Raw genomic sequence first — 22,594 nt, forward strand, 5'->3', positions numbered from 1 at the left:
TACGCACGTATTAAATAAAAAAAGAAAGAGAATTAAAAAGTAGAAGAATAAACTATATAGGGTTTTTTTTTAGTTGATGTATTTGATGAACTTGGATGAGGAATAGTTAATTTTCATTAATTTCCAATTTGATTTTTTTGTTTCTGTTCACTTGTTCAAATTTAGTGGCATGAATTTGCTTAAGGACATTATTTTTGAATTGATTCTTTTTAATGGTAATTGTGATGTTAAACGTTGAATTTAAAGAGTCATGAATATTGTTGATTATATCTTCTCTTTTCAAATTCCCATCAATTACTTTACCATCTAAAATTTGTTGTGTTGATGCTTTCAGGTATGGACATAAGCTTGTGGTAGAACTTTCGAAGGCAGTGATATCTAATTCTTGTTCATTTGCATCTTCACAATCTTTCATTAAAATAACATTTGGAATTCTTAAATGTTTCTTTCTATTCAGTTTATCTTCATATAACAGGGAATTAAAATCTGCAAGGATATCATTAAATAGTTCATTAGCATTCTTGATTTTAATATCTTCCAATAAAACTAATTTCCCTTTAGTATTTCCTAAATCTTCAATTTGATAATCTAATACTTGATCAATGGTGAATATGCATGAAGCATTCAAAGAATATTGACTTACCTCAGCTGTACTAATTGAGTTACTCTGATTCACCCCAGACTTCATTTACCATTAAACTCAAGTTACCAATTAATTCATTTTCTAATTCATTTTCTAATTCATTCCTTGATTTGATTTATCATTCTCTCCTTTTGATTTTTGATCATCATATATTGGTTAGAAAACAATTCATAGAATTTTTCAAAAAATACTGACTCACCTTCATTTTAGTAACCGGTTTATTCTTTCATTTTGATTTAATCATCATATATTGGTTAGAAAATAATTCATTAAATTTTTCAAAACTGACTTACCTTCTTTTTACTAACATCATGTTCACTTCATATACTTGATTTATCCTCTGATTCATTCTCTAATCCATCCTTTCAGCTAGTTAGAAACCAAATCCTGAAATATTTAATAGATTTTGACTTACCATTGTTGTATTAACTGCGTTATTCCGATTCACATCAACTCTGATTCAACCCCAGAATTAATTTATCATTCTGATTCAATTCACTCCTTTTGAATTTCCAGTCATAATATATTATTGGTTAGTAAACAGTTCATTGAATTTCAAAAAGAAGATACTAACTTACTTTTATTATATTAACTGGTTTTATTCTGATTCACTTCAATCTTCATATATTTGGTTAGAAAACAGATCATCAATTTTTTGAAACACACATTGCAAACTTACCATTAATAAATTTGTATGCTAATTTTATGACAAATGATATCAATTTAAATAGTTAGATAGGGATTCACAATATTTCAAAAAGCGCTGACTTACCAATGTACCAATAATATCATGAACTTTCAATTATTGAATTGAATGCATCTGTCATAACAAAACAATTCATCACAGAAAACAATAAATTTGTATGCTAATTTTATGACAAATGATATCAATTTAAATAGTTAGATAGGGATTCACAATATTTCAAAAAGCGCTGACTTACCAATGTACCAATAATATCATGAACTTTCAATTATTGAATTGAATGCATCTGTCATAACAAAACAATTCATCACAGAAAACAATTTGACGATTCCTATTGCTTTCTTCCAATTATATAATCTTTTTTTTCATGATTGCTGGATTGCTTTAAACTTTAAACATTAATGTTGATTTCCTTATTGATACCTTTTATGGTTTCAGTAAAGGTATAAAGTTTAATCATTTGGTAAATGTCAAAGATTGTCATGTGACCAGTTTGTTAGTGGCACGTGATCACCATGCTTTTTCCGTGGCTCTACTGATAATTTTGTATGGCGCACGTGATCAATTATTGCTTAAAAGCGTAAAATATCTTTTTTCATTATTCTTTATAAATGTATCTGATATTGTGTATTTATAAAATGCTAAAATAATGTACAAAAATATCACTGAATTTTTAGATTCAAATATTTGAAATTATAAAACAAAATTACAACATTGCCAATTTACTCATAAATTATTACATTTTTTTGGAAAACTGCGCCGATTGCCTTGAGATTTACTAGACTAGTAGTTCTGTACTCAAATATGATCATTATTATAATATATTATTCATTTTATCTTTCTATTGGTTATCTCCAAAGTATAATATAAAATTGATTCAAAAGTGTAATTTGCCTATTTGGGTAATTCACCAAAAAAGGTAAAGTAATTAGATTTATGGGTTGTTCCCGTGCATTAACCTACATTAAGCTCAAAATTTTTTAACACTTTGAAACCGTTACGAAACGTTTTGCAAACAGTAAGATACCTTTTTTGTATTGAATTATACTAAGGGCTATGTGATGTTGGCTAAGTTCTCCATTCAAGGTTTGGTGGAATGTGTATGTTGAAGTTATTCGCCAACTTGATTAAACTTTCATTCGCCAAATGAACACCGAGTATGTCGATCTGTTTCTTTTTGTTCAACGGTTTTTTGAACCGCTTTGAATTTTTAGTGTGATAAACCATCGATGTTAGAGTAGGCTGTTGTACTTTGACTTTTATTAGGTTAGTTCTTGCATACACGATGTAAAGTCTAGCCAACGTTCCCAAAGCCACGTTGTACACGGTTTTATGGGCATTCTCGATTTCTGAAGTAACTTACGAATGTTCAGACCATAAGATATGTCGTAGTCTGTGAATGATTGAAAGGAATGGTTCTTTAAAGATGGTCGAGAACCTGTTCTTTTGAAATCGTGAATGGAAGAAACCAGCTGGCAGCTGTTGAGATCTCTTGAACCTTGATCTAAACTTTAGTCTTTCATCAACGAGTTTGATTTCAGAAACAAGAAGAAAAGAACAGGTAGAAGGAAAGTAACCATCTTTCTGATTAATTCTCGTGTATTCAATTTAATCTAGATCATGTAGGGGTTAAATTACACACCGATAAGCACATTCTGAAAGGAGCATGCAGAACATGTTAACTATAATTAACGACCCCGTGATTAAGCAGAAACCGTTTGATTTCTCTTCAAATTAGTTTGATTAAATGCTTTACATGATGTCATGTTCAAACGTTAGAAGTTCTAGTTCTCAAATAAGTTAGTATATCTATGTTCCAGATTCAATTAATTGGTCAAAAATTGTGCAAGTTGATGAACCAAAAAGTACACTTCAAATTGTAACTTCAAAAGAATGTGAGTGATCGCGGTCTCCATTTCTTCAACACGTACCCTACAAACACGACTGGTATTTTTATAGTTAACCCAAGTAGGCAAGTAGGCTATAGTTGCGAAATGAGTAGTTTTGAAGGATCAACTTAGTTGTTGATCAGGTTTCTTGTATATGATTCACCAAAGGGAAAACAAGTCAGAATTTTTTAGATCGTCATAGATCCTGCGTAAATATCTGAACGGAATCTCTGCCTAGCTCTGGTGGCGGGAGAGGGTAGAGTCAGCGTAAAACATAGCACAGCGCTGGCTAAGAATTCAGTCGCCTCTTGCCCAGCCTTGGTGTTGTAGTTGAGCCTAGCGAATCAAATGTAAACACCTGTGTATAGGACGACGGACATCAGCTTGCAAACTGATTAGGTCCAGACTCTTTCTGATGGAAAAGTGAATGAAATCAAATCATTTATTAATGAGCCCATGAATAAGGTGATGATGAATGATAATACCAGGTGTATGCTCCCTCCCACTGGGGCTGGCTTCCAACTTTTCAACCAGCTCTTCAACTCGAGATGGGTTTTGATGGTTGGGCAAAGAACCCAATTGGGAAATAAAATTTTCACCATGGTTACCAAATTCTTTTGAGCTGCATAAATACACGTCTGACGAATGCCTGAAAATCGGCGATTGATCCTATTTCGACTACCGGATTGGGCAATTTTGCGATCGAGTTGTTTACAAGACGCGGTACAATGTTGCATGGAGGTGCATGATTCAAAACTAGTTTTTTTTTTCTTTTGCAATTTTTGCGGTTGAAGGTTGTTTACATTCCTTGGACGATGATATAAATATGAAACGAGTTCGCTCCTTTCAAGAAACATAAACATATCCCTTTGGATTTTTTACACTTCTGTAACTCGTGTTCTATTGTCAATCTAAATTAAATACATTTTTTATTTGATTTGGTTAAAAAAACAATCTCTCTTCTAACCTTTAGTCATTCCTTATAACTTTGAGAGATTTCAATTAGAACTTACATCCATTCCTTTTCAAACAATCGTTTTAGTTTTTTAGTTCAATTCAGATACCCAACTCAAGCTTAATTGAAGAAAAGAAGAATTAGTATGAGATTCACTAATACTATTTTATTATCATTATTAGCTGCCTTCACTACAGTTGAAGCAGGATGTTCATTCGTTGGTGGTAATTACTACTGTGATGAAGTTGATGCTGTTGTTTATTCAAATGTTGGTTATTCAGGTTCATATTCAGATGTTACCAATATGGATGAAAAATCTTGTGAATGTTCCCAAAAATCAGTTTCATTTGAAGGTTCTAATTCTCCATTAGATGAAGAATTATCTGTTCATTTTAGAGGTCCTGTTAGATTATTACAATTTGGTGTTTATTATCCAGGTTCTGGTTCAAATAATCAAAAAAGAGATGTTGAAGAAGTTGAAGGTTGTACTACAACTAAACATGTTCATCATGCTCATAAAAGAGAAGCTGCCACCAAAGTTGTTGAAGTTACTCAAACCGTTTTCGTTGATGCTAATGGTCAATTAGTTACTAGTCAAGGTACTACTGAAGTTTCATCAACTCCAACTGAAGAAGCTACTTCATCATCATCATTTGAAGCTATTGATAAGAAAGTTTCAACTTCTTCATCAAATGGTCAATCATCAGCTACTGATTCAACAACCACTTTATCTTCAACTGGTGCTCAATCATCATCATCAACTTCATCCTCATCTTCATCTCAATCCTCATCATCTTCATCATCAGGTTCAGGTTCAGGTTCATCATCAGATTGGAACAGAGTTGCTTACTACCAACCAGGTTCTACTCAAAACTGTACCTTCTTGAACACTAAAGGTGGTTCAGGTTCAGGTACTTGGTCTTCATGTTTCGGTAACTCATTATCATATGCCGCTTCAAATGGTGTTGATGGTGCATCAAGTGCCAATGCCTTAGATAAAGTTTTATTAAAATCTGATGAAGAATATGCTATCTTCAGTGGTTCAAAATGTTCAGGTGATAGTTGTGGTTATTATAGATCTGATATTCCAGCTTATCATGGTTTTGGTGGCGCTGAAAAAATCTTTGTCTTTGAATTTGAAATGCCTCATGATTCTTCTTCTTCAGGTGCTTCAAACCCAGATATGCCAGCTATTTGGTTATTAAATGCTAAAGTTCCAAGAACTTTACAATATGGTAACTCAAAATGTTCATGTTGGTCCACCGGTTGTGGTGAATTAGATTTATTTGAAATTTTATCAAAAGGTGATGAAAGATTAATCTCTCATTTACATAGTGGTCAAGGTTCAAATGGTTCTCAAAGAGGTGGTGGTGGTTCTCAAGATTATTTCTCAAGACCAACTTCTGGTTCATTCAAAGGTGCTGCTATCTTTACAAGTGATGGTGAAATTCATGTTGTTAAAGTTGATGATGGATCTGATTTCAGTTCAGGTTTAAGTAAATCAACTGTTTCATCATGGTTAAGTCAAACTGGTGGTGATGCTAAATTATAAGTTTAGTACTCTTTTTTTCAAAAACTTTCTTCTTTTTTTTATTAATAGGAAAAAGTGTATTATAGTATAAGACGCTTGATTATTGTTTTTTATGTTATTGTTATTGGTTTTAGTTTAATGTATTGGTTTTTTATGGTTAATTTTACATCTTTTGCAGTAGACATAACAGTAAAGCGACATTTATGATATTGATTTCTCAATCAACTATATCTCTAATTCATACGTCTATTCATGAAGATGATTCATTTATGTTTTCTTTAATCAATTTCTCTCATGTGACTTGTGCATTTTTCACCTAGGTGATATACTGCAACTGTATTGTCCCCAACAACAAACTGTTATGTAAATATTGAAAACACGTAAACAACGGCAAAGACGCGATTGAAAATTAACTACAAATTCAAATCTGTAAACACTCATGATTCTATTTATTGATATTTAAACAATAGTATAATAAAGATTGAAACTAATATACACCTGAAGAATGAGAATAACTTAAAAAACAATGTGAAAATGAAACAAAGTGGAAATAAACAATGTATTATGACAGAAAGTGAAAAAAGTATAAAAATTATGAAGTATGAATGAAATGACATTAAAGTAGTGTTTGAAGTGTATGTGTGTAGTATGAATTGTTCATGATCATTAATAAAAGTGATTGTTTTTTTTGTTGTTTTTTTTGTTAATTTTTTCTGTAAAATGACTAAATGATTTAAACTTCAACTTCTTTTGAATTCAATTGAATATATTCAGAAGCTGGTAAGTTACTATTTTTTCTATTTCTTTTAATATTTGAATTTTTCTTGATGACTTTATTCCATAATTTTCTAACAAAGCATTTCTTATAATTCCCATTAATTAACCAACAATATAATCTATATTCACCATATAATAAGATGGCAGCTAATGTAAAACCTAGGAAAACACATAATCCAATATGATTTGCTAAAGATTTGATGAATTTAGCATCATCAAGGTGCCATGAATTACCTTCAGTTATTGAAAAAAAAGATGAAGCATGTTTTTTATAATCTTTTGGTAATAGGATTCTAACTCTTTCAGATTCTGGAATTGTATTCCAACGTCTATATTGTTTCCAAATAACACTTAGGAACAAAGGACCAGTTGAATACATGATTGTTAAGTAAGGAATCAAATAATTCCAATCATATCTTTGTAAATTATCAACAGCTTTCAAAAAGAAAGGATGGTTTGGAACACTACCCATAACATCATTTGAAATACCAGTTGGTAAAGTTTTCCGAGCAAAAGCAGGAACAGTTAATAAAGGATCCAATTTTTTCTCACAAGCATCATCTAAATCAATATAAATCCCACCGAAATGACTTAGAGCGAAATAACGAATAGCATCAGCTCTTTCTATTGGATATTTATAATTATCCCAAGTGTTTAAAAACCATGGATATTCTTCACTTATGAATTCTCTAGCCATATCATCAGTCCAAAGGATATACTGATAATCTTGATGTAAATTTATACAATTTTGTTGACCTTTTTGCCATTTCAAAGGGATATTTGTATCTTTATAAGTTTGATGAATGATTTTAGGGATTAGTTGATCTTTTGGAGATGTTGGATTTAAATCTATATCTAGTAAAGCATCTTGATAAGAATCATCATAAATCAGAGTAATCAAGTCAAAAGTTTGGTATAGTAAAAACAATACTATGATGAGATGTATTGATATAAGGAATTGTAGTTCTTTTCTCATACTTTCATTGGGGATAGTAAGCAAATAGAGTGATATAGCAAAATATTAAATGAATGAATGAACGATTGTTAACTATTTTTATAACTTGTGAATAGGGGTAAACAAAAAATTCTCGATGGTTGTTTTTCTTTTGGCAACAGCAAAAAAAAGCCCAAAAAAGGTCGCGAAAATTTGAAATTTGAGAAATTGGCAGAAAAAAGGGCTGTGTTTTGGGCCTCGGCCGAAGTTTTGGGGGGCATTTGGAAATGGGCAGTTTATTTTAAAATGGGATGGATTATTTTTGGATTAGTTATTTTTGTATTGTTGGTTTATTTTATTTTAAGATGAAGGGTTTATTTTATTAATTAGTTAATTTTTGATTATGATGCAATGATTATGTAATATTATATGAAAGTATTAGGTAATCGGTATGATATCACATGACCAATCACATGACCATTTTTTTCTATAACCAAAATCTCAAAAACGGACTTTAGAAACATGATTTAAATAATTTACCCATTCACATTCCAAATGCTAAGATCTATTAGATCATTCCACTTTAATATGACCACAGCTAAGGCATTCACCTCCAGAAAGAGACCATCTGGTAATACCAATAAGAGAAATACCAAAAGATCTGATAATAATCAACCATTTATACCAAGTGCTGCTGTTAAGAAAATTTCACAAATTCAATTATCTGATGAACAACAAGTACTAAAATCCAATATATTCAAATTCATTAATGATAATCTTGAGAATTATACTGGTAATCCATCAGTTTATTTGATCGATGGTGATGCAGGTACTGGTAAATCAGTTATATTGAATTCATTATTTAATGAGATTCAAAAGATTTCAAGAACTAGTAGTGATGCAGAGAAACAAATCTTAACAAACACAAAGAATTACCTTGTTGTTAATCATCCTGAAATGTTGAAACTATATCATCAAATCTCAAGACAATTCCCATATATTTTGAAAACTGATTTAGAAAGACCAACTTCATTGATTAATAAATTTCAAAAGAATAAAGACACTGATAAGGTTGATGTCTTGATTATTGATGAAGCTCATTTATTAGCCACTGCAAAAGATCCATTCAAGAGATTTAATCAAGATAATCATTTAGAAGAATTGTTGAAAATATCTAAAATTGTTATTATTGTATTTGATGAGAAACAATCATTAAGAATGGGATCATATTGGTCTTTAAATGATTCAAAAGATGGTGCTTCAATTTTGCCATTTTTGGAAACACAATCTTTACAAAGTTTCGAAAGTTTCAACTTAACAAAACAGTTTAGAGTTAGTGCTAAACCTGATTTGATCAAATGGATCACTGAATTATCTACAACAAAGGCATTATTACCATTACCAATTGATGATTATGAATCTAAAACATTTGATTTTAAAATATTTGAAAATTGTCAAGAAATGTATAACTCAATTAAATTACAAAATTCAAAATTTGGACAATCAAGAATTTTAGCAACTTATGATTTCCCATATAGACTAGATGGGAAAGATTATTTTGTTTATTCAGAATCTGATGATTTCAAATTACGTTGGGATCGTTATTTACCACAATTGACCACTCCATGGTCTGAAAGAGATGATACAATTGATGAAGTTGGTTCTGTTTATACTATTCAAGGGTTTGATTTAAATTATGCAGGTGTTATCCTAGGTAGAAGTATTGGATATGATTCTACTAAGGATTGTATTAAAATTAAGCCTGAATTTTATGATGATAATGCTGGGTTCACTAAAAAGAAGAATATACATAATGTTGATAAAGTTAAGGAAAAGATTATTTTGAATAGTGTTAATGTGTTGTTGACTAGAGGTGTTAAAGGGTTATATATCTTTGCCTGGGATAAAGAATTGAGAGAGAGATTGATGAAAGGTGACTCCAGGGTGCTCGTGAGGAATAGCTGATTGATAGATTTTAGATAGAAGTTATTGTTATATTAATAATTGTATAGATTGAAATACGAGATGAGATCGACTATAACAATAGCGAGAAGAATACAGGCAGTACCAATAAACATCAAACAACCAAACAAATACCAATAACCAATAGCTGACCATTAGTAACTTATAGCATAACTATTTAATATCTAGTAACCATTAAATAACTTATACTCATTCAACCTCATCAACGGCCATTTTGGTTCCGAAAAAAGGCGATGCTTAATTAAGACAAATGGCTGAGCATTAGCCATGACTACAGTGTTCGGAAAAAGAAAAGGAATGGATACAAATAAAAACAAACTAAAGAGTAAATTGAATCAAATTAAATCAACATATTAACCTATTAATCCAATAATTCTCTACTACCAACTCCATAATCAATTCCAATCAATTTCCCATACTTAATACTGACACGTGTTCTACTGACAGAGAGTTTTTTTTAATTAAATTTCTTGGGATAAAAAAAAACAACATCAACAAGATCAAAATTAAAGAGAATTTAGAAATCAATTAGACTGGATTAAATTTAGTACTTGATCAATATGTCTGCTGAAAAATACTACAACGTGAGTATTCCTTGACTACTGATTACATGGGGCTATACTAACACATTCCCTAGTCTGCTCCACAACAACAATACCAACCACCTCAGGGTCCACCACCTTCAGCTGGAGGTGCTGATGCTTCAAGAGGGTTCAACGACTATCAACAAGGTGGTTATCCTCAACAAGGATACCAACAACAAGGTGGTTATTATCAACAAGGACCTCCTCAAGGTGGATATTATCAACAGCAACAACCCGTTTATGTTCAACAACAACCTCAAAGAGATAATAATAATGATTGTTGCATGGCCTGTCTTGCCGCTATGTGTATCTGTTGTACTCTTGATGCTATTTTCTAGAGGATCAATAATTAATCCAATGGTCATGATTAGTTTTTTCATTTATTAATGTACAAGTAAAGTGTCATAAGAGGCTAAAGTTTTTGTTGTTTACTACTTTTTTTTATTTCCAATATGTTTATTTTTCTTACTCTTTCTTCTACACTCGTTTTAATTACAATTGTTTAATATTGAATCCATTTATTGTAGTTATATTTCTAATGATTTTTCTTGTCTCTTAAACTTTTCCTTTTGAATAACCGACATCCATTCCATCATTAAGCTATATTCCCATTTCAACAATTCATAATCATCATTACTTTCAATTAATTTAGGTTGTATTGTTTGATAAATTGGGTTTAAATCACTTGAACTCAGCATTCCTTTTAAATTTCTTAAAATTTCCAAATCATTATTCAATAACTCATTCTCTTTTGTCAAACATTCATTCTTGGTTTGTAAAACACTTAATTGTCTTTTCAAATTTAAAACTTCATCATTTTTAATCTTTAACCCATTATTAAATTCCAAATTCAAATTCACATCATTTTGATTTTTCAAATACATATTCTTTTGCAATTCAATCAATTCTTTATCCCTTGATGAAATTTTTTGTAACAATTTCCCATTTTCCAATTCCAATAAATTTACTTTTTGATTTAATATCAAATTTTTACAATTTAAATCATCTTCATCATACATAAATTTTTTCAACTCTTCTTCATCACTTTCATTTAATAAAGAGATTATTGATATGGCAACACTTGATTTATAACAATGGAACCCAATCTCCAAAAAGATAAAACATAAACAATTCAAACTTAATAAATCTCCTTTACTCAATTCTTCAAATTTTAATAAATCCAAATATTTATAAAATTTTTTCCTTGAAATCATATGTTGTTTATAATATTGTTTAACATTATTGAAAATCAATTCATATTGTTCCACAGTATCCAATCCTTTAACAAGGTTAACCTCAAATGACGAATCTAGGATAATTTGTAAAATTTCAACAACAACATCAGGTTTCCATATTTCATTGAAAATGTTTGAAGTTATGGTGGAGTTGGGGAATAATGATAACCAATTGATCACCGCAGAGATCAATTTTAGATTTGATTCTTCAAGTGGCATTCTTTAACCTTGATCATAATGAATATAATAATTGAAATTGAATGAAAATTGTTTATGTGATTTTAAAATCGCGAAACTTAAACCACAAAAACCAATGGAAATCTCTTAATCAGTTCTTTTCAAAAGCATTGGCTTTGGTTTTGGGGTTGAAGTTGATGGTGCTGGTGATGGTGATGGTGATTTTTTTAAAATTTTGGTTTTGGTTTTGAAGCAGTTGGTTGGTCTTTTGGCTTTGGGTCTTTTGGTTTTGAATCTTTTGGTTTTTGATCTTTTGGCTTCTCTTTTGACTTTTCCTTTGGTTCTTTTGGCTTTTGATCCTTTGGCTTATTCTCCTTCCGTTTATTCTCCTTTGGCTTGTTCTCCTTCTTATCATCTCCTTCACTTGTCTGTTGCTTTGGTTTACGTTGTCTTTGTCTTTTTGGTTTATCCTTTTTCACAACATCACCTTCATTTTGCTTCACTTCAACAACTTTTGGTTTATTTGATTCATCAGTAGTCTTTATACCTTCATCCTTCTTCTTTTTATCCTTCTTTTCTTGCTTCTTCTTTTCCTTCTTCTCCAATTTCTTCTTTTCCAATTTCTCCTTCTCTTTTGAATCCTTCTCTTTTAGGTCCTTCTCCCTTTTCTCAACAGTTTCAGATATCAAAAAACTTGTAGGTCTTTCAATTTCTCCATTGAGAAATTTAAGAAAAGTCTTGTATGATAACATATTTTCCAAACTTTGCTTTGGTTTAAGATATTGTCTTGAAGAATCTGGAACTCTATTAAGTAAAGCCAATTGAAATTGAGGAATCATACTTTCTCGATCATCTTCAAACGTAACATCTTTATACTTGGCGACGAATTCATCTAGTTTTTTGGAATCTTTGAATTGAATATAAGCTCTTGAATAAATTGGTAATTTGAATGGTTTATTTGAATATTTCCCCTGGACAAAATATTTCTCCAAAATTGAGTCTTGATTAACCAAATCTGAAACTTTATTCCAGAATTCATCCTGTTGTAAATTTGGAGGTAATAATCGAATTGATAGTTTGATACCTTTACTATTACTCTTTTTCTTATTTCTACTCTTGTTGTTTCTGTTTTTCCTTTTAACTTGACCAGTACTTGGACTATTTGAGCCAGAATTTGGTGCAGCACTAGCTTGTTGTTGTTTGGCGAAGTCCTCACGTGTAAGGATCTTGGGTCTCCCAGCAGGAGCTCTGCTACCGGCAACGTTCATGTTTTTAGATGGTTTTAATTGATGTTTTAATGAGTATTAAAGATTTTTTTCATGAAAAAATTCAATTTCTCGATGAAATGAAAACAGAAAAAAAAAACATCAACAAAAACGAATATTTCAATTTTGAGAGGGCAAAAAAAAGGTATTTTTGGTTAATGAAAATGTCACTGGATTCGTTTTTGGGAAATGTGAAATCATTGACTATTGACTGCGCAAAAACGGATGTTTCGACTCAATTGGGAAGCTTGTTATCCATAAATTTATCAAATCAATCAATCGCATCTCAAATAGCTTCATTACAAATAGAATTACAATCAAATCAATTAGATATAGACCAATTAGTTGAGCAACAATCTTATTTCGATGGTGATTGGAATGCATTTACTTCAATAGTCACATCATATTTGAAATTTGCTAAAGATGTTGAACCAAATTCAATATTGAAAAGTCATGATTTATTACTAAATTATTATAATGATTTATCAATTGGATTTTTAAATAATTCATTTGGGAACCATCTTAGTGTGTTGATTTATGAAACTACCAAAATTTTAGTACCCATGATGAAAAAAATTGATAAATATTTAAATTTATTAAACAATGGTAAAAAATTCAAAAGATTAATATTTATTTCAACAATATTAACCAAAATTTTCAATCATTTAAGATCCTTAAAAGGTGATTCAAATAAAAAAAATCTAATAATATTCATTGTTAATAATCTAAACAAGATTTATTTCATCATTAATAGTCCTTTATTATGTGCAAATATCTTTGCCAATATGAATTTATTAAATTTAAATTTCAACAAATATCCAAAATCTCAACAAATTGAGTATAGATACATCTTGGGAAGGTATTATATGATTAAAAATCAATTATACAAGGCTTATCATCATTTAAATTGGAGTTATATGAATTCTCACAAGGTGTATAATCCACAAAACACTATAAGGATTCTAAGATATTTAATACCAATTTCAATTTTAATTGGTAAAATCCCAAGTTTACAAATATTAAACATATCAATTGAATTTCAACAAAACTACATCCCATTGATTAAATATTTAAAACAGGGAAACCATTTACAATTCCAAAAAACTTTATATGATAACCAACTTTATTTCAAATCAAAATTCATATTAATTTTATTAATTCAAAGATCAAAAGTACTCATATTTAGAAACCTATTTTATAAAATCATGACAATAACACAATCCACCAGGTTTAGCTATGATGAACTAGCAACAAGTCTTTTAAAATCCATTGGCACTCAACAACAACAATCACAAACGTTGGGGAATGATTCAATAATGTATCAAATTTTAAATGAACCTATAGATGATTTATTTGTGGAAAATGTGTGTGTTTCATTAATAGAGAATGATTTAATCCGGGGGAATGTGCTCTCGAGGGCTAGGACTTTGGTCCTATCTAAAAAAGAACCATTTACTGATATTCCAATGGTTTTTAAAAGGAAATTTGGTGTAAATTCAAGTGAAAATTGGATGAATTGATGTATATATTTGATGTCTTAAAAGCGTAAATTACCCGATTGGGATGTTTTTTCGTATTTGTTTTAATTTTTTTTTGATTTTCGTCGAATTGTAAAAAAAATGAAAATGAGTTTTTAATCAAAGGCGAATTGACCAAATGAGAAGTTTAGAGAAAGTGGTTTAAATTGAAGGAATTGGTTAATTGAGAAGTGAATATTGAAGAGTTGAATATTGAACATACTCAGATTGAAAAAAAAATCACCATCAAAGCAACATTTATAACGAAGTTACGAATTAATATTACAATATCATGAGTGAAAGAGGACCAGATTTATGGCTTGAAGAAGTCAAGAAATGTCAATCATTACCAGAATCAGATATGAAGCAATTGTGTGAAATGGTTAAAGAGCTATTAATGGAGGAGTCAAATATCCAACCAGTGCAAAGTCCAGTCACTGTTTGTGGTGATATTCATGGACAATTCCATGATTTATTAGAATTGTTTAGAACAAGTGGTGGATTGCCTGATAATGTGAATTATATCTTTTTAGGAGATTATGTTGATCGTGGTTATTTCAGTTTAGAGACTTTTACTCTTTTGATGTGTTTAAAAGTTAAATATCCTTCAAGATTAACTTTAGTGCGTGGGAATCATGAATCAAGACAGATTACTCAAGTTTATGGGTTTTATGAAGAATGTTTAACCAAATATGGTTCGACAACGGTTTGGAAATATTGTTGTCAAGTTTTTGATTTCTTAACATTAGCTGCCATAATTGATGGTAAAATATTATGTGTTCATGGTGGGTTATCACCAGAAATTAGAATGTTGGATCAAATTAGAGTATTATCAAGAGCTCAAGAAGTTCCTCATGAAGGTGGGTTTTGTGATTTAGTTTGGAGTGATCCTGATGAAGTTGATACATGGCAAGTTAGTCCAAGAGGTGCCGGTTGGTTATTTGGTAGTCGAGTTGCTCGTGAATTTAATCATGTGAATAATTTACAATTGATTGCTAGGGCTCATCAATTGGTGATGGAGGGGTTTAAATATCATTTTAAAGAAAAAGATGTTGTCACGGTTTGGAGTGCACCAAATTATTGTTATAGATGTGGTAATGTGGCAAGTGTTATGAAGATTGATGATGATTTAGTTCCAAAATTTAAAATATTTAGTGCAGTACCTGATGATACTCAAAAGATGGCTCCGCAAAAGACTCAAAGAAGTGAATATTTCTTGTAAGAGGAATAGGGCTTAATATTTTAATGAAGGATATGATAATTTTGAAAACAAAAACGTACTATTACTATTTATAAACTTGATGAATTTTATCTCTATAAAACAATTGGATCATTCTTTTCTCTTTTAGCTTCACCATATTTTTTAATTCTAATTGCTTGAACAGCAATGAAACCTGAAGCTTCTTGAGGTTGGAATCCAGTTAATTCATCCATTGAAGATTCAGTAGCATCATATAATTTTTCAGTTGATGAAGATCTTCCTAAAATGATCAAAGAACCTTTATATAATCTAGCTCTAACTTGACCATTAACAGTGTTTTGAGATGGTTGAATCATTGATCTTGTATATTCACCTTCTGGGGTGAAATATAATCCATTATACAAGATTTTTGAATAAGTTGGAGTAACAAAAGTATCTCTAATTGCTCTAACTTCTCTATCCAGGGTTAAACCTTCCAAATCAATATGAGTAGATCTTAATAAAGTTAAACCTGGAGTTTCGTAACAACCTCTTGATTTGATACCAATGAATCTATTTTCCACAATATCAATTCTACCAACCCCATTTCTTCTAGCCAATTTATTTGCAACAAGGAATAATTCCACTGGATCAACAACTGAAGTTTCTTTACCCTCTTCAGTATATGTTAATTTGACAGGTTTACCCTTTTCAAAGAAGACAGTGAAATCTTCTGGAGTATTTGGAGCATCTAATGGATCAACAGTTAATTTCCACATATCTTTTGGAGGAGTAGTATCAGGATCTTCCAAGATACCAGCTTCAAATGAAATATGAGCCAAATTTTCATCAGTGGACCAAGGTTTAGCAGTGGTTTGGGTGACTGGGATGTTTTTCTCTTCAGCATAAGCTAATAAATCTTTTCTACCAGCAAATCTTTCAAAGAAAGTTGGATCTCTCCATGGGGCAATAACAACAACATCAGGTTTCAAGGCATAAAATGATAATTCGAATCTAACTTGATCGTTACCTTTACCAGTACAACCATGAGACACGGCGAAACAACCTTCTTGTTCAGCAACTTGGATTTGAGCTTGTGCAATAACAGGTCTAGCTAAAGAAGTCCCCAATAGATAAACATTTTCATAGATGGCATTAGCTTGGATAGCTGGGAAGCAAACATCTTCGACAAATTGCTTTCTAACATCAACTAAAACATATTTAGTGGCACCAATGGCTAAGGCTTTTTCTCTAGCAGCTTCGAAATCTTCTTCTTGACCGATATTGGCCATGAATGCTATAACTTCGTAACCTTGTTCTAATAACCAGGCCAAGATGATTGAGGTATCCAACCCACCAGAGTATGCAAGACAGACTTTTCCTTTAGACATGTTGAGATTGATTTGGTTTGATTCGATTAATTAGTTAATTGAATTGTTAATTGAAAAGGAGAAAAGAATTGAAATTTCGAGATTGATGAGTTTATATAATTTTTTTTCAACTGTCGAGTCATCGGTGCAGGACATAAATAGGGAAATGGGGGATAATGGTGATTTTTATATAGACAGTGGTGGGATATTATGAGATATGTTGGTTAATTGAGTGATTCTGATCTTAAATATCTGATTTATTTCATATAGTGTCATACAAATATTGTGTGTAAATGGGATTGTTGTGGTGGTGCTCGTGTTGAATTGTGTCTTATCGCGTTGACTCATTTGGGAAGTGAAAAAAATGGTGAAAAAAGGGAAGAGTCAGAATAAAACAGTAACAGCTATAATAGTAATGTAATAGTAATATAATGATATAGTAGTAATATAATGGTAATATAATAGTATAATAGTAATATCCATATTCCATTATCTCATCCTTCTCCAGGTTTTCATCTGTGTTGAGTCCTGCCTTTAACTGACGCTTTTATGTGTGACAGATTCGACAGTTAAGTGCAAGTCACGTCGAGAACATCAAGATGGGTACAATTGAATTACATCAATAATAGATCATATAATAGAGATATAGATGATTAATATATATAATAGATCATATAATAGACATAATATAAGATATACTTAATCTATTCACTCACCCAATTGCGCCATAGCTGCATGCTCCTTCCAATTGTCTGGCTTCTTCAACTTCAACAAGTCATAGAACTTAGGCGTACACGAAAATGGTCTAAATGTGACATCCATCCATTGATCACATAAACAATTGTTCTCTTTCCAAACATCATCATTTATAGGACAATTAGATGCTGGTTTATGATAGTATCCAATATCTTCGAAATAATGGATTTGTTCTTTATTTAAAAACAATGCAACTGCTATTGAATGAACTGGTGCATCTCCCCATCTTTCATAGAAAAACCCATTAGCCTTATCTAAATAATTGAAAAAAGTTTCATAAGCTTCACTTCTCAGAAAATTCAAATTAACAATTTCAAAATTTGTCCAAAAATGACATAGATTATAAGTTTCACCATGATCATCTGATAAAAAATCAATCAAATTATTTGGATTTATGAAATGTGGATAAAATTCAATGAATTTTTTAACATTTTCCCATAATGTTGGTATAGTATTGGCAAATTCATGTAAACTTATCGTAAACCCATAATGTTTATTATTTGAAACCATATATTGGAAAACATCATAATTTATATCACAATGGAACGTAGTTTCAGGTTCAACTCTCCATGCATAATCATATTTTTGTAATGATTCTAATTTATAGAAAAACCCTGAAAAAAACCGACACATAAATCTATAAGTTTCTGAACCTCCATAAATTATATCAGTTCTTGATGATATTCTAACTTGTTTGGCACGTTCTTTATCAATCCAATCAGGATATGACCAAAATTCTTGAGGGATAATTTCAAATTTAACATTTCCTGAACATAAATTATTCATTGTTCTTTTAAAATCTGGTGAAAATTCTTGATTGTTGAAAAAAATCCAATCATAATGAAATTTTTTATTAAACCGATCTTCAACTGATCTTATAGTTTTACCCATCTCTATTAAATCTTCATTCTTGGCTAATGTGAAAAAAGTGGCATTTGCCCTTTGATAATTCTTTAAATCATTTGTGGAATCCTTGTATATTATTTTCTCTTGGGATGCTGAATCGTGTATGTTCAATTGGCTATTTATATCATATTTTGTATTTGCTAATTTGGATTGAAGATCAAGGACATGTTGATATTGCTTTTTCGATATTATTTTATGAGATATGAAGAATATTATCAGTATGAGCACCACTGTGAACCTCAGAAGTCTATTGAATCGTGACATCTTGAACTTTTTGGGATTTCTAACAAGTTAATTTTAGATCTGTATACAAATTTTTTTTTCAACTAGATCTAAAAAAATTCGCGACGCGTATAGCCTACAAAGCTTTAATCAAATGTACAATTAATCTAAATTAATCCAAGAACTGAAATTTGTAATGCTATTCGATGGCCAGATTCTATCCTTAACCAGTATGCTTATCCCATCCTTTTGGTTTTTGCAACCCTTTAACATCATAATATAATCTTGTACATGAATAATCCTTCCATGTGAAATCATCATTTGGATTACACATACATTTATTCTCATCACGAACATCATCTTCAATTGGACAATTATGATAAGGACCATGGAAGTAACCAATCTCCTTAAAGAAATGAATACGATCTTGAGGTAAGAATAATGAAGCTGCAATTGAATGAACTGGAGCATCACCCCATCTTTCATAGAAAAACCCACCATTCTTATCTAAATATTCAAAATATTTTGAATATGCTTCACCTCTCCAGAAATCCATATTACCAACTTCAAAATTTGTCCAAAAATGACATAAATTATAAGTTTTACCACCATCATTTGAAACAAATTTTTCTAAATTATCCTTTGCAATATATTGAGGAAATTCTTTAATGAAATCCTGAGTAGTTTTCCATAAGGTTTTAATAGTTTCTTCAAATTCATGAATTGTAATAGTGAACCCATAATCTTTATTATTATCCTTCATAAATTTGAAAACATCATATTTAACATCACAATGTAATTTTGTACTTGGTTCCACTCTCCAATAATATTTATAATCAAGCATTAATGGATGTCTATAGAAAAAACCAGATTCATATCTACACATATGTCTATAAGGTTCCGAGGACCCATAAATGATATTCTTCATATCTTCTCTTGTCTTTGCAGCTTTTTCAGTAGAGATCCAACTAGGATAAGACCAATGATCTTTTGGAATCAACCCAAATTTAGCCTCACCTGAAACCAAAGTAGTCATCACAGTTTTAAACTCATGATTAAATTCCTCATTGTTTAAAAAAACCCAATCATATTTATATTGACGATTAAAACGATCCTCAACAGATCTTATAGCATGAACCAATTCCCATAAATCTTCGTTTCTGGCAAGGGAGACAAAAGTGGCATTCTCACGAACATAGGTTGTTTCAGCTAATGGGATATTAATTAAATGGTCCCCTGTACCTGATTGAGCATTTGAAGCTGGATGAGTTGTAGGCTTCTTGACAGATCTAACATAAGTTGGACCAGAAGTGGTGTTTGAGAGAAGGAAGATAAGACCTATGATCCCTGCACTGAACACGGCGATTCTGATGATTCTCTCGTTCAACCTGGCCATGGTGATTTAGTTTGGTGAGTTATGGGTATTAAAGTAAATGAGTGAAATTTTGACGTGTTTTTTTGTTTTTTTTGTTTGTCCAAAGTTGAAATTCTAAAAAAAGCCCTGGAATTGGGTTTCCCCTTTAGGAAATACTCCATTTTGGGACAGGAACGAGATATGCTTAGTCATGGATTACGTAACAATCCAATTCAATTTTCAAAATTACTTTAAACGGAACAAATTTGAACTTGTTGATTGAATTTTCAACATGAATTGTTTGTTTCTTGTTTGGAAAGGAAAAGTATTTAAGGATGAGTTCAATTCTTTTTGAAGGTGAAGATGGTTTTAATGAAGAGTAACAATGGCAAACTTCATTCTACAAATCAAACAACAGCATTTGTCCCATTCGGCAAAGATCAAGATTGATAACTTGATCAATGATACAATCATCAACAACGGTGGCAATAACAACAAGAATGAGGTAGCTGCTACCCATCCTCCTCATATCATCCTGATCCAGGACTTTGAACCCCTAAGACTAGCCAAAAAGAAACACTATGTTCCTTATCAATCAGCTCTCAAGATTCAAAAAAGAACAGGTTCAAATAAACCTCAAGGTAGACCTTTCAATTCAAATTTAAATGCAAGATTCTTATTATTCAGCAACATCAATGATTTGATTTTGAACTTGTTAAACATTAAAGAATTGAAAATTGGTCATTTAGGTTCAAATAATTTTGATTTATCTACAAATAATATGACAATTCAACCAATTTGTCAATCTTCTGATCAATTAACTTCAACTCATCAATTGAAATCAATTTCATTTGAAAAATTTAATGATCATTCGTCTAAATTTGAGATTTATAATGAACTTTGTAAAATCTTTAATGTTAAAGAATTATCATTTATTAAAACTATTAGAAATAATAAAGGGAAATTAATCAAATTTGAAATAATGTCATTTATTAATTCAAATGAATTAAACATTGATTTCATCAAAAAATTCATAACTTATCCAAGATATAAATCTAAAATGAAGATTTTTTTAATTAACCAAAAATTCGACCAAAATATTTGGTTTTATAATGATTTAAGAATGTTGATTTGGGATATCAATAATTTGAAAATTGAAAACACAAATATTTTAATCAGTACAGAGATTTTGAAGTGAATATCCCAATAATTGATCAAGTGGTGATTTGAGATCATCCCTTTTAACTTGCTTTATGAAATTGCATCAACTTATTAATTTGCTGGCCAAATAAAAACACAAACATGAATTCTAATGACACATTAACAACACTTGAAATATTAGCTAATAGACAATAAACTGCATCAATTAACCAATCACATGTAGGTCTTATTTCAATAATCAACATCCTGTTGCTTTGTATCTCTTGAGTCCTCTCTTGATCTTCTTGATTTATAACCTTGCTTTATATTAAACTCTTTAATTAACTCTTCTTTATACTCTTTACATTTAGCATCAATCTCATCATCATCCAAATCTTCATCCTCTTCTTCCAACTTATCTCTATATTCACTAACTTTCAACTCTATACTTCTCTTCTCATCATGTTTCACTAGTTCTTTATCTTTTATCAAGTCACTATTGTTTATTAATGCATCCCTTTTAGCATCGTTTTGTTTATTCTTTAATCTTTTGGAATATGAAGTTTCATTGTTTGATCTTGTATAGTTTTTCTGTATGAACCCATTAGTCCCTGATCCTCTAGCTGTTGATAATCCGATTCCGTTATAAGACATTATGAGGATGATCCAATAAATCAATAATCATTCATTGATTCATCAACTCTTCAACTCTTTCATGTATTTGTTTCTTTAATTATTTCTCTTTGGCTTAATAAGCCATTATGTAACAATACGAGGTCATATCACATGACAGAATATTCGAGAATGGTCGGAAATATAAAGAAAAGAAATTACGACAACTAAAATTTGACACATAAATTTTCTTTTCGATTACAATTAATTTAGATCTAGGCTATTCAGATATCCGAGTAATAGTTCATAGAATCATTAAATTAGCCATGTCATAGCTTACCGAAGATGATGAAGATTGAAGTACCGTTGATTCCAACGGAATATTGATCGTTAACCTGAGTTCCTCATGAAGCCGAAACGCTAACGGTTAACGTTAAGATTCCATAAAACCCTTGAAAAAAGAAGAAGCTAGAAGGATTAAATTACACTAGGAACGTAGAGAATCATCAAGCATAGCCTTTGAGAATTCGAATATGATTGTTCGATTGTTCTGTACATAATTTGCTAGTGTAGGATACCCAGATATGAACATGGTAATACACTTGATGATGAGCATTGTGGGATTGCTAGCATCCTAGTAAACTTCTAGACGATTGATCAACTTGTGTAATATTGATGTAGAATGATTAAAACTAGGGACCAAGTACCATTCCAGCTTAGCTAAGGTCTTATGTTGCTTTATACTGTGATCTGTCGATTTGGAGCTTGAAGATAGCAACTTTGTCAAATTGAGAGATATGGGTATGGTTCGAGGTTTTGATTGATTGTTGGTTGAATTTCATCAAGAATAGTGGTGTTTAT

General features: G+C 30.7%; 14 protein-coding genes across 14 annotated transcripts; 6 read left to right on the forward strand and 8 right to left on the reverse strand.

Moving 5' to 3' along the window:
• Positions 1-106: 106 nt before the first annotated feature.
• WICANDRAFT_80590 (uncharacterized protein) lies at positions 107-1,061 on the reverse strand (the record flags this gene model as incomplete). The annotated part of the gene is made up of 4 exons (XM_019185088.1): positions 107-667; positions 693-747; positions 937-995; positions 1,059-1,061. 4 exons carry the CDS (start codon positions 1,059-1,061, stop codon positions 107-109), a joined length of 678 nt encoding a protein of 225 aa, XP_019037658.1.
• A 2,867-nt stretch (positions 1,062-3,928) lies between these two features.
• On the forward strand, positions 3,929-5,742 carry TOS1 (Tos1p; the record flags this gene model as incomplete). Its single annotated transcript, XM_019182799.1, has 2 exons — positions 3,929-4,783; positions 4,826-5,742. The coding sequence occupies exons 1-2, from the start codon at positions 4,336-4,338 to the stop codon at positions 5,740-5,742; spliced, it is 1,365 nt and encodes a 454-aa protein (XP_019037659.1). The 5' UTR covers positions 3,929-4,335.
• Positions 5,743-6,454: 712 nt separating this feature from the next.
• On the reverse strand, positions 6,455-7,474 carry SUR1 (mannosylinositol phosphorylceramide synthase catalytic subunit SUR1; the record flags this gene model as incomplete). Its single annotated transcript, XM_019182230.1, has 1 exon — positions 6,455-7,474. One exon carries the CDS (start codon positions 7,472-7,474, stop codon positions 6,455-6,457), a length of 1,020 nt encoding a protein of 339 aa, XP_019037660.1.
• Positions 7,475-8,020: 546 nt separating this feature from the next.
• On the forward strand, positions 8,021-9,397 carry WICANDRAFT_34168 (uncharacterized protein; the record flags this gene model as incomplete). The annotated part of the gene is made up of 1 exon (XM_019182157.1): positions 8,021-9,397. One exon carries the CDS (start codon positions 8,021-8,023, stop codon positions 9,395-9,397), a length of 1,377 nt encoding a protein of 458 aa, XP_019037661.1.
• A 578-nt stretch (positions 9,398-9,975) lies between these two features.
• WICANDRAFT_64593 (uncharacterized protein) lies at positions 9,976-10,337 on the forward strand (the record flags this gene model as incomplete). Its single annotated transcript, XM_019183766.1, has 2 exons — positions 9,976-9,999; positions 10,053-10,337. The coding sequence occupies 2 exons, from the start codon at positions 9,976-9,978 to the stop codon at positions 10,335-10,337; spliced, it is 309 nt and encodes a 102-aa protein (XP_019037662.1).
• Positions 10,338-10,526: 189 nt separating this feature from the next.
• WICANDRAFT_80595 (uncharacterized protein) lies at positions 10,527-11,453 on the reverse strand (the record flags this gene model as incomplete). Its single annotated transcript, XM_019185089.1, has 1 exon — positions 10,527-11,453. The coding sequence occupies one exon, from the start codon at positions 11,451-11,453 to the stop codon at positions 10,527-10,529; it is 927 nt and encodes a 308-aa protein (XP_019037663.1).
• Positions 11,454-11,638: 185 nt separating this feature from the next.
• WICANDRAFT_85489 (uncharacterized protein) lies at positions 11,639-12,679 on the reverse strand (the record flags this gene model as incomplete). Its single annotated transcript, XM_019185900.1, has 1 exon — positions 11,639-12,679. One exon carries the CDS (start codon positions 12,677-12,679, stop codon positions 11,639-11,641), a length of 1,041 nt encoding a protein of 346 aa, XP_019037664.1.
• Positions 12,680-12,909: 230 nt separating this feature from the next.
• On the forward strand, positions 12,910-14,190 carry THP1 (Thp1p; the record flags this gene model as incomplete). Its single annotated transcript, XM_019180604.1, has 1 exon — positions 12,910-14,190. A coding segment is annotated over one exon (1,281 nt), but the record flags the coding sequence as incomplete, so codon positions are not given.
• A 295-nt stretch (positions 14,191-14,485) lies between these two features.
• SIT4 (type 2A-related serine/threonine-protein phosphatase SIT4) lies at positions 14,486-15,415 on the forward strand (the record flags this gene model as incomplete). The annotated part of the gene is made up of 1 exon (XM_019182162.1): positions 14,486-15,415. One exon carries the CDS (start codon positions 14,486-14,488, stop codon positions 15,413-15,415), a length of 930 nt encoding a protein of 309 aa, XP_019037666.1.
• Positions 15,416-15,507: 92 nt separating this feature from the next.
• ARG1 (argininosuccinate synthase) lies at positions 15,508-16,764 on the reverse strand (the record flags this gene model as incomplete). The annotated part of the gene is made up of 1 exon (XM_019185090.1): positions 15,508-16,764. One exon carries the CDS (start codon positions 16,762-16,764, stop codon positions 15,508-15,510), a length of 1,257 nt encoding a protein of 418 aa, XP_019037667.1.
• Positions 16,765-17,451: 687 nt separating this feature from the next.
• Positions 17,452-18,669, reverse strand: WICANDRAFT_64598 (glycosyltransferase family 15 protein; the record flags this gene model as incomplete). Its single annotated transcript, XM_019183767.1, has 1 exon — positions 17,452-18,669. One exon carries the CDS (start codon positions 18,667-18,669, stop codon positions 17,452-17,454), a length of 1,218 nt encoding a protein of 405 aa, XP_019037668.1.
• Positions 18,670-18,850: 181 nt separating this feature from the next.
• On the reverse strand, positions 18,851-20,275 carry WICANDRAFT_64599 (glycosyltransferase family 15 protein; the record flags this gene model as incomplete). Its single annotated transcript, XM_019183768.1, has 2 exons — positions 18,851-20,015; positions 20,232-20,275. The coding sequence occupies 2 exons, from the start codon at positions 20,273-20,275 to the stop codon at positions 18,851-18,853; spliced, it is 1,209 nt and encodes a 402-aa protein (XP_019037669.1).
• A 91-nt stretch (positions 20,276-20,366) lies between these two features.
• On the forward strand, positions 20,367-21,179 carry WICANDRAFT_64600 (uncharacterized protein; the record flags this gene model as incomplete). Its single annotated transcript, XM_019183769.1, has 1 exon — positions 20,367-21,179. The coding sequence occupies one exon, from the start codon at positions 20,367-20,369 to the stop codon at positions 21,177-21,179; it is 813 nt and encodes a 270-aa protein (XP_019037670.1).
• A 194-nt stretch (positions 21,180-21,373) lies between these two features.
• Positions 21,374-21,775, reverse strand: CWC21 (U2-type spliceosomal complex subunit CWC21; the record flags this gene model as incomplete). The annotated part of the gene is made up of 1 exon (XM_019185091.1): positions 21,374-21,775. One exon carries the CDS (start codon positions 21,773-21,775, stop codon positions 21,374-21,376), a length of 402 nt encoding a protein of 133 aa, XP_019037671.1.
• Between the last annotated feature and the right edge of the window lie 819 nt (positions 21,776-22,594).

The sequence above is a fragment of the Wickerhamomyces anomalus genome, assembly GCF_001661255.1.
Source record: "Wickerhamomyces anomalus NRRL Y-366-8 unplaced genomic scaffold WICANscaffold_5, whole genome shotgun sequence".
Classification (NCBI taxonomy): domain Eukaryota; kingdom Fungi; phylum Ascomycota; class Saccharomycetes; order Phaffomycetales; family Wickerhamomycetaceae; genus Hansenula; species Hansenula anomala.